This window comes from Semicossyphus pulcher, unplaced genomic scaffold (genome assembly GCF_022749685.1).
Source record: "Semicossyphus pulcher isolate SPU_LCO1_2020_fin unplaced genomic scaffold, fSemPul1.0.p SCAF_2, whole genome shotgun sequence".
Classification (NCBI taxonomy): Eukaryota; Metazoa; Chordata; class Actinopteri; order Labriformes; family Labridae; genus Semicossyphus; species Semicossyphus pulcher.
In genome coordinates this window covers 28,119,532-28,130,409 of record NW_027211693.1, presented here as the reverse complement: position 1 = coordinate 28,130,409, position 10,878 = coordinate 28,119,532, and the positions used below count along the sequence as shown (strand labels likewise).

Here is a 10,878-nt window from a genome sequence, read left to right as displayed (position 1 = left end):
ACACAAAAAGACATTTCCTCGGCTGCTGCATGTGCAGAGGTTTCAGAGCCTGTCGGGGGAAATTAAATTCCTTGCGTACTTGAACGTTGCAAAATGTCACAAGGGAGCACATTAGAAACATTTACGCTCTGAAGTTATTTATAGCGATGGAAACATTTTAATCAACTTCCCTTATTTCATCTCTCTGTAGCATCATAGGAATGTAAATGAGAGGAGAGAAGAAAGTGAAAGAGAGAAGAAGGAGGAGGAGAGAAGAGAAGATAATTGCTGTGATGTCAGTCCGTCCCACTCCTATTCAGTACAAATGCAGCAGAGCAGGGCAGAGCCTGCATACCACTGCTGCTGACGGCTGACCTGATCCCACGCAAACACGCACACAAAGGCACACTCTCACGTCACACACACTCATCATTCCACACTCACAGAGGCGCTGAAACTCAGACCAGAGCTGGGAGACGCGACCGGCTGGCAACCACTGAGTAAGTCTCCTTTCCTCCTCTGCGCTCTTCTCTCTCTCTCTCTCTCTCTCTCTCTCTCTCTGTGTCTGTCTTTGTTGTTTTAGCCATTCTCCGGCCCGTCTAAGTTCATTTATCTCTCACACTCTTCTCTGTCGCTGTGAAATGGCCAGTGTTTTCTCAGACTGAGAGACTTTTCAAACTTTTCTCTCAGTATGCCATGCACATACCTTTCTCTCCTCTGCCTGCTTTTCTTCCTTTTCTCTGCATGTGAGTGGAGGCAGAAGAAAATCCCAAACCTATTTGCATGTTGGCGCAGGGCCAGACCTGGATGCTTTGCCTTTATATTTGAGTAACAGAGTTGGGTGTTTGGATTGATCTACTTTATTCCTGTCTATGTTGTTGTGTGATTTATGTTTTCTGATATGTCTGCATGTTGTTGTTGTCTGTGTCGTTCGGCATGTTCATGGTCTGATTTGAATATTTCTTCTGTGCTGCCGTGCCCGAGTTTAAATGTGGACAGTTAATGAGAGGAGGTGCTGTGCAGTTAATTAGACTACTTTATTAAGGTATGATTCTTTTAGAGAGAAAAAAAACAATTTTGCACTTTGGTAGTAAATCTTGAAGTCATGTCCAGTTTCTTTTGTATTGCTGTTAATCACAGAGTCTTTAATGGGTTTACAATGAATGAAAACACACCCTCCTTCTATCTTTAGAACATGAAGCCTCTCAGAAATGGGTGCTGGTCTAGGACAGATGAATGAACCAAACTGTGTATATATTACAAATAATAAGTTATTTAGCTTAAGTTACATTTATATATGTATGTATATATATATATTAAAAATAGTTTGACATTTTGGGAATAATGCATATTTGCTTTACAGTTACAGCAGAGGAGATGGTTCATTTTCTTTACAAAGGGCACAGACAAAGCTGTTTTATCAAGCTTTCATGCTAACTAAGCTAACTCTCTCCTGGCTCTAGCTTCATAATTAGCCTTCAGACATAAACGGTATCTAGTCTCTTTATCTAACTTGCTAAAAAGCAAATATGTGATTTTCCCAAAAGGTTAAACTTTAACTTTATTTAGCAAAAAAGTTCTGAATGTTTTTTCACATGCCTTAACTCCTTCATCGTCTGTAAGAGGCCAAAATAATTATTAAACTTCTGTTCAGGCTGAAACAACATTTTTCAGGTGCAAGTTGCATTCTGTGATTTGACATCTGAAACATTAACTTAACAGGTGGTATTTCACTTTGTTAGAGCCTGCTGCTTCTCTGGTGATATGAGACCGCCCTCACCTGCAGATTGGTGAACTTTACTCACAGCAACAAACCTGATTGGCTCTCGCTCAGCAACGCAACGTTTCAGTTCTTTCAAAAGTGTGTACAGGGCAAACACTGCTGTGTGTTTACACACGGTTTAAACGGGAGGGCTTTTTTAACATTTGGTCATGACAACTTCCTAAACTAGTTTCACTAATGGCTGCTGATATCTTGATATCTGTCTGTGTCACCTGCATTGACAACGTGCTAAAAACAGCTGGAGTGTGTTTTGTATGTATGTGTGTGTGTGTGTGTGTGACAGAAAAATAGCTACTGTTAATGCAAGTGAACTATAACTTTCTTTTGCTCTCTATCTGTGTCTGGTACACTTAGATAACACGCAGTGACTAACGCCCTATGTGTGTGTGTGTGTGTGTGTGTGTGTGTGTGTTTGTGTGGACATACTGAAACTGCCTGTTTGCCTGGCAGTGTTTGAAAGCACAGCAGCATTCTCGCTGCCTACTGTATGCAGAGTAAACACCACAAACACACACACACACACACACACACACACACACACTACATTTGGCATTGGGGCTTATTTGCTTAAGGCCTATTGTGTTCTGCCAGTCAGAACAGGATTGAATGGAGGGTTACAAAACAATGCAGTAGATATAATCTTGTTTCTCTCTCCCTCTCTCTCTCTCTCTCTCTCTCTGAAAACCATAACAGCAGCCTCCAGAAGCACAGTTGATCCAGACACATTGTGGCTTCACCTCCAGAGAGCTCGACACACTCCCACTGCACCGAGGAAGAACACTCAACAAAGGACACTGTAGTGACCTCCCACAGATTGACTGCACCTGATCCTGCATCCTTCTAAGAAAGGGGAACCTGACTCTGGAGCAGGAAAAAGGAGCGATCATACCTCACCACTGAAACACGAGCCATTTGACTGGAAGACAGAGGGGCTGACGACGACCGTCTCTAGTACCGGTGGAAAAGAGGCAGGATGCTGGCAAAGATCCTTGAGGACATGTGGGTGGAGCCCGAGGTGCTGGAGGCCCTCGGTGAGGAGCAGAAGAGGATCCTCTTCTTGAAGATGAGAGAGGAGCAGGTACGCCGCTGGAGAGAGCGAGAGGAAAAGGAGGAGAGGGATGGAAGAGGCAACAGCAGGCCAAAGAAAGGTAGAGTGCAACATTCATCTTATGGTACTAGTTACACCAGGGGGTAGAAGGAGAAAGCATACGTCTGAGTAGTATTTATTATTACTTCCAGTAGAGCAAAAGAGGAAAACACCGTCTGAATTAATATGACGTTTAATCCAAAAGGCATCTAGACTAGGTTGTAGTTCTTGGCGATGTTTCACTTCTCAACCGAAAGGTTTCTTCGGTTCTAAATCTTTGAGATTAAACCGACTTACCTTAACCTGGATGGCTGAGAACCTTCACAGAGCCTGACTGCAGTGGTAACATAGTTTTGGAGCAGGAAGGAGCGATGATTCAGGGAAATATAACCTTTACTAACAGTAACATAACTCTGACAGGAAGCTACTAGCTTCTTAAACATGGTATGGTTTTTTTACTGTAGAATTTAATTGACAATGATTTCTGACTGGAATAACAGACGCGCATTTACAATTAATGAGATAATTGTAATAATAAATAACACAAAAAATAAGACACTTCTTCAACATGCAAATATTTAAGATAACATTTAAAATCTCTCACCTCTAAAGCAGAAGAAGGAATCGGGAGGTATGCCATCCTGCATCTGCAACTGTCTGTCAACCTGCAGAGGGTTAGCTTAGCTTTAAAGACTACAAACTTTGTAGACTGACTTTGTTCCCTCCTGTCTTGATCGTTGTATTATCTCTCAGATGTGCATCGCTTTGGACAAAAGCGCCTGCTAAATGAAACTGAAACATTGTAAACAGCTAGCTAATTTAGCTTTGAGTGCTAGCACCTCTAAAGCTACCAGTTAGCACCATAGACTGTATAAAAAGACGGACACCATGACAGCTCCCTAAAAGTGAAGCCAAACCCTCTCTAGCGCCCCCTGCTGACTGGCTGCAGTATAGGTCATAAAGCCCGCCTCCTCCATGTTAACAGATGGGACATGAGTCAAACTATAAAATCAAAATACACGTCAAATAAATGTTTCTCAAACATGGTTTCTGTCATTATAGTTAGTTCTTATCATGCTGATTTATGTTCAAGTGTTCATTTTGACAAGTTTATTATTAATTAGTTATTTGATGCTGTAAAAATGATGATTGACAGCTCTGTTGACCAATACGGCTCCTGCAGCCGATCAGTTCTGGATTAGCAGAGTAGAGGCAGAACGGCGAGGGGAGACGTAACTAAAACAATCACTACAGTCATTGAAGTTTCTATAGCTGTGAACGTTAACCTCAGATTAACACAGAGAAGTGTATTGGTGAAGGAGGTCAGTGAGGTCAGAGGGGGGTGATGAGAAGGATTTTGAATTGTATCCTATATTGAATGGGAGGTCAGTGGAGGTGTTGAAGGACAGGGGTGCTTGAGTGGGTGAGCAGACGGGCGGCGGCTGAGTTTTGGATGTATTGCAGCTTTTTGAGGATTTTGGAGGATGTTCCGTAAAGGATGCATGAGACAAAATAAGAGTATTTCCAACTATTGTTCAGCTATTATTTTATACTATACTACGAGTTTTCCTTCCAATCATATTTAGTGTCAGAGCTACCATTAAAGACACGGATGTCATGTCCTCAGTATTGTGTCTGACAATGTGTTTGTGCCACCTTAAGAAGGTTTAACAGTGATCAGATTGTCAGGTAGTTTCATTTAACTGTCAAAAACATGATTAAGAACAGAAGAAAGATTTTGAAGTCAACAATTCTTACAGATGTTGGCCACTACTGAATCATTTATTTTGTAGGTGGGATGCGGCTGCAGTTATTTGGCTTTATAACCTTTATAGTCCTGATACAATGTCGCACACATTAAAAATGCCACTTACTGTTCTGCTTGTGTTACTAGTCTTACAGTTATAAGTTATTGCTAATTCAACTGTTACTTTCACTTTCATGTCACTGCCAACCATTTGTGCGAGCTGCAGACACACACAGTTCTAGTAGTTTATTAAAGTCAGCACGTTCTACTTCCAAGCCTCTTTACAACTCATTAATGTTAATCAGACATCTTCTAAACTCTGCGTACACTAGCTGTGTAGCAACACACTCTCTGGTTACCAATCTGATTAGTGTGTTTAAGTTACACCCGAAGTAATCTTTCATTGCTGTGTGAGTGGGCCATGTGTCCCTCTGCTCGACCTGTCTGTCTTACTCACCACCCACCCTTCCCTTTAGTGTGTCTGTGACTCTATCAGCTCCCCTGGTGCTGCGGCACAATGAGAGAGAGTGTGTGTAATACTGTTTGAGTGTGTGTGTGTGTGTGTGTGTGTGTGTGTGTGTGTGTGTGTGTGTGTCAGCCTTTATTGCCACCTGTCGAGTCATTTTCCAGGCTGAAAGCTGAATAAGATTGAGTAAGCCCTGTGGTTTGGGGCGTTGCCATGCTTTAAACCAAATATTAAGTTACCATCTTTGTTTACCCAATCTCTGCCATGTCACCTGAGAGGCGACTGAGTGTGTGCTTGTGTCTGTGTGTTTGCGTTACACAACATAAGATCCAGTTAGACGTCTCTCATTCTTTGTTCACTGAGCTGTGGCCGGGAAAAGCAATCATTACGAGTACATGCAGGTCTGTTAATGTCACATAAAAACACCTTTAACTCAACCGAGGAGTAATGCTTTCCATTATGTCCGGCATTTCAGGTTATTTGAAGGTGTGGTTGTTATAAAGACAGACACAAAGGATATAGTCTTTATGTCTTGTTATCAGACTTACAACTCAGAGAGGTGACAGTGTGAACATAAAGGTGTGTTGCACCGAGACAGTGACTCAGAGTCGACACAAAGCACCCTTTTAATGTTTGATGGATGACTTGTGTTTAAGAACGAAGTTGCTTTGTTGGTTTCTAAGGAAAACTGCTGCTAGCAGATCTGAGCATTTGTATTTTTAAGCCACGCCCCGATCTGTGATGTCATGGCACTTGTTCACCTTTATCAGATACTACGCTGTCATGGAAAACACCTGTTTTCACACAGTGGGAAGTTGTGCTTTATTTCTGTCATCCGTGTCATGATGAGGTCATCATGAAACAACTAGAATAACTAAATGTCACTAAAAATAGAGTGTAAACAGAACAGTTGATTTCTGTGTACTGTTCTGTATCTGTTACTACATGAAGGTATCGAACAAAAATAAATGATACATTATTAGAGAATTAATAAGTGTGTGATTATTGCAGATACTAAATATATAAATTGGTTTTATTATTGGTCAAATTAAATACAACATTATGAGACAATGACTGAGTGTTTCTGTGTAACAAAACCAAACCATGTCAGGTGTCAAACTCTAGAGTTTCTGTTAAACCGGCCCAGGTCAGTTTCATGTAGCCTGCATGCTCAGGGACAGGAATGAGGTCACTATAAGTTGTGTTGTTTAACAGTGAGACACAATGGATTAATAAGTCACTATAAAGACAGAGAAAAAGATCTAAAAATAGAGAAAAGAATGAAAGAGAGAAGAAATGGGAATCGGTTAAACAGTGAGAGAGGACAGTCCACTGCTGCTTCCCCAAGCTCTATACTTATAGGACAGCACCACCTCCTGGATAAAAGCCAGAATAACAATTTCTAACATGACTGCTTTTCTCAGAGTCTGTTGTATGAAAACATGTCTGCAGTAAGCTAACCCTCTCTTATATTCTCTCCTCTCCAAAGCTTACAGTAAACACGTGAGCTGGCTGCTCGGTCGGGACGGAGACGTGAGCGTCAGGGTGATCGGAGAGGTGGACGAGTTCAGGTCCTCAAAGCTCCTCCAGAGCCTCATGAACAACAGGTAGAAACAAAAGAACACATGCATGAACACCATTAAACATTTCAGATGGTTGTGCAATGGCTGAAATATTCTTTTTAAGTATTAAAGCAGGCTGTGTGACAACAGCATCCTTCTGTTATTGTAGAAGTCACTGACACAGAGACACTCAGTGACGCAGAAACAGGCGGAAGAGAACAAAGTGTAGGTGATGTTGTAATTTAATTTAGAAAAGAGTTGTTTCAACTTGTTTCAGAAAAACTGTGATACAGACAGTAATTAGCCCACATTTTATCACCTAATCCATTTTGGTACAATTAGAGAAAAAATCTCATTCATGTGGTTTAATTTGATCAATTTCTCCAAAAGAATCTGATTGAATCAACAAATTTCCAAAAGCCTCACATCTAACCTTTTAGACAGGCCAAGCAAACAAGTTTAGTTTTTATCCTGACAAACACTCTTCAGCTTTGTCAGTCGGCACATCAACCTACATGTTACTGAACCATCACAAAGGTGTCTGGCACCTCAACAAAGCCTCTATTCCCTTCCACTAATGTAATAACTCTGACTGACTTAAGATGAACAGTGATCTAAAGACTTTCAGTCAGCAGGCCGTCTCCTCCTTCCAATTGGATTATAGAAGTTATTTGCCATATGACTTACTGGAGGATTGATTCAAAGGTTGGGACGGCTGTCTGTGGGACTAAACATGGCCGTCTTTGTCTTCTAGAGTCTACAGTGATGATATGAATGGCATCCACACAGAAGACTTGCTGCCAGAAAGAGAGGCCCAGCAGCTCAGCTTTAAAGAAGACATCCAGCTGGCTCTTGCAGACGTTAGCGTGAGTTAATGTGTTTGTATGTGCTTCTGAAACCAGGAGGGAGGCATGTGTCAGAGTCTTATCATTAAATTGTGTCCGACTTACGCGCAGGATGACCCAGCCTCACAGAATGCTCAGTCGTCTGAGGAGGACTCCTGCAGCGGCGATGACGACCTGAAAGACCTCGCCGAGGACAGCGACAGCGAGTCAGGTGGCAGCTCGGACAACCACGGCGACTGGACTCTTTTCTACAGGCCCCATTTTAGTAGCCATGGCGACCAGCCACCGCTCAAAGCCGAGCTGTCAGACACAGAGATGGGCAGCCAACAGGACAGAGGTGACAAAGCAGGAGAGAAACCTGATTTATGTGTCTTTGGGATACATGAAAGTATATTTATTTAACAGTTATAATTAGGTATTTGTACATGTAGAAATATTGCACACATTCTTATAGAATATAGTACAAGATTACTCACATAGCAAAAGAAAGGTAGGTTAAGGTGAGATCAACAGGGCTGGGAATTCAAGTGTGACACAAGCATAAGTATAAGAACAGGTGTAGAGAAAAGATAAGGTCCTGATGTAGAACACTGCATATAAAATAAGGTGTGCACAAACTCAAATATAAGGAAGTAAATACTATAAAAACAGTAAATGCATTCTTCATGCAGTATAATCTCTGTAGTGGTGTCATAGATTATATTTTATTATTTAATTATAATCAGTATGTAGGTGCAGGAAAGAAGAACATAATGAAAAAGGAGAGATCTCTGATGATGTTGCACTTCATCTTTTATCTGTCCATGATGATTCTTATACAAGCACAATGATTAATTGCTGAATGATCTTTTGATAGTGTGTAAAGCGAAAATTAGACCTCAGATTTTTTTCTCAAAAGAAACACTAAATAAAAGTGTCCAGTTGAGACTAACAGCCAGCTGATCCTCGTGTTAATGACACACTTCTGATTGTCGAGGGACGCTTTTTGCGTGCTGCTTCTGCGTTGCTGAGCGCTTCGCGTTTCTCCGCTCTGTGCGCCTCGCGTGGAAAAAACTTCAACTCAAAGCAGAAAAGCGCCCGACGTCATTGTCCAATCGGATTAATGTAGAGGCGGGCCTTCTGTCAGTTTACAAAATAACGGTTAGGTTAATGACAGCTAATGATTCCGTGGTTTCCTTAACAACAGTTAAAAAAACTTTTTTTATCCGTAGGCTTCAACACAAAGGGCCCAATCAGACAGAACGCGTTTGGCAGGCTGTAAAACGTGAGGCGCACCGCACTGCCTTTTTTGTTGAAGCCTACGTTTAAAAAAAGAGCAGCTCGCTGCACCTTTTTTTTTAACTGTTGTTAAGGCAACCATCGAATCATTAGCTATCATTAACCTAACCGTTATATTGTAAACTGACAGAAGGCCTGCCTCTCCGTTCATCTGATTGGACAATGAGAAAAAACGCCAATGACGTTGGGCGCTTTTCTGCTTTGAGTTTAAACATTTTAAACTGGAGGCACTCAGAGCCTTTCCTCAAAAACACGAGGCACACAGAACGGAAAAACACAAGGCGCTCTGCAACGCAAAAGTAGCACACAAAAAGAGTCCCTCTCATTGAAAACAAAAAAGCCACCCCCAGCTGCTAAAACGCGTTCTGTCTGATCGGGCCCTAACTCTGTCCCCAAAATGCATATCAGAATGTTTGAATGTTTGGATGGTGACATGACTATGACTCAGATTTTGTAAATTCATTTTGTTCCTCTCTCCTCTGCACAGAAATTGAGTGTTGTGAAGAGAAAAAGTCTGAATTTGGAGGTCGTGTGGCACAGCTCAAGAAGGCATTCACAGATGATCCTCGCAGCACGCGACCCGCCCACACCAAACCTCCAATAGCTGCTAAACCTGCTCACCTACAGAAGAGAAGCACACCTCTGCTCCACTAGGACTCCAGGTGTATCCAGCCTCACCCCAAAGAGGCAGAGCCTGCTGAACTGAAAGTAGGGAGCTCTGTGCAGCAAATAATGTATCTGATGCACACCGAGGCCACATACACTGAAGGAAAGGGATCCTTACTTGAACCTGAGCGACGAACTGAGACACTCTTTGTTAGGCCTTGATTTAACGGCTGACCTACAGACGTCGATGAGTGGAGGTGGGGAGAGAGAAAGACTTGAAAGCTTCTGAACTGAAGTCAACCTGAATGATAAAACGGAGTAGCTTTGATGTTGCCGAGTTCAAATTCGCTCACATAGTTTCTGTGACTGACAGGCAGACACAGGGAGACGTCCACAGAGACATGCTCAGACTATTGACTAAACCTGAAATGCACTGTGTTTCACTGTTAAATGAGTGTTAATAAAGTTTTTCTACAGTCATAAGCAGAAGCTAATGTGACCACATGCAGGTCCTTCTGTACAGTTCAAAGTATTTAAACTGTAAATGTAGTCCATGTAAGTTGTCACTGCAGTGTTTTAACAACTCCATCTTTTAATTTCATTTCCTGACAGCATCTTTATCCACCATATCAGCAACAATCACAGGTTTTTGGGATAAAATAAAAGGACTGAATTAATTGTAAAAGAAATGATAGACTGATCTGTTCAAGAACAAACACGCACACACATTCAGTGATGAGCCCTGACTGAGCTCATCAGGAGCAGTTTGCGGATCTGTGTCTCGGACACTTCGACATAATATAAGGAGGTCGCTGAACCACCAGCTTTACAATGATTGGATACACAGCTTCACTTGAGCTACTTTCTACATTAAAATTGTAGTTTTTATATGAATGAGGATAAACAGGTTATAATGTCATCACAACTACAACTGCAATTTAGAGAGAAAAAGAGAAATCACTCTGCAGCATGACAGTCTAATGATGTTTTGGTTACTCCAGCACATTGCTTTTAACTGGAAACACTAACTATGAAGTCAAACAACTGAGGGTGCCCAAATCTGAGGAACTCTTTCTATTATGTCTTATATCTGACTTTGTTCAAGACTGAAATTTCTTAAGTTTTGTATGGACTATCATGTTACCCACAGGATAAATCCTACTGACTTTGTGATCCTCTGACTTTTCTACGGAAGCCCTTAGCGGACATGCATCCATACGTTATATTTATTCCATTTTCCCTTGATAACGAGAGAAAAATAAGTCGAGATCTCGAGAAAACGATAAGAAATAATTCGTTATCACGGATGAACAGTGTAAATAAAATGTATGGATATATGTCCGCTAAAGGCTTCCGTACTTGAGCAAAGCCATGCTGTGTTCAGGGATATTTACCAAACATTAGCATCGCAACAGGCTAAATTAAAGCCGCTTTCCCACTGGTCAAAAAGCCCGCTAACACTCAGCTTTTTTGCTTAATGGGAAAGGCTACAATCGGCATTCAGACTCGGGTAATTATCGCCTTG

The 10,878-nt window shown here is 41.6% G+C and overlaps 1 protein-coding gene across 1 annotated transcript; it reads left to right on the top strand.

The window, feature by feature from the left end:
• The first annotated feature begins 323 nt into the window (after positions 1-323).
• LOC138597749 (SH2 domain-containing protein 4A) lies at positions 324-10,042 on the top strand. Its single transcript, XM_069669228.1, has 6 exons — positions 324-479; positions 2,456-2,910; positions 6,552-6,669; positions 7,379-7,490; positions 7,581-7,806; positions 9,235-10,042. The coding sequence occupies exons 2-6, from the start codon at positions 2,736-2,738 to the stop codon at positions 9,399-9,401; spliced, it is 798 nt and encodes a 265-aa protein (XP_069525329.1). The 5' UTR covers positions 324-479; positions 2,456-2,735; the 3' UTR covers positions 9,402-10,042.
• The last annotated feature ends 836 nt before the right edge of the window (positions 10,043-10,878 follow it).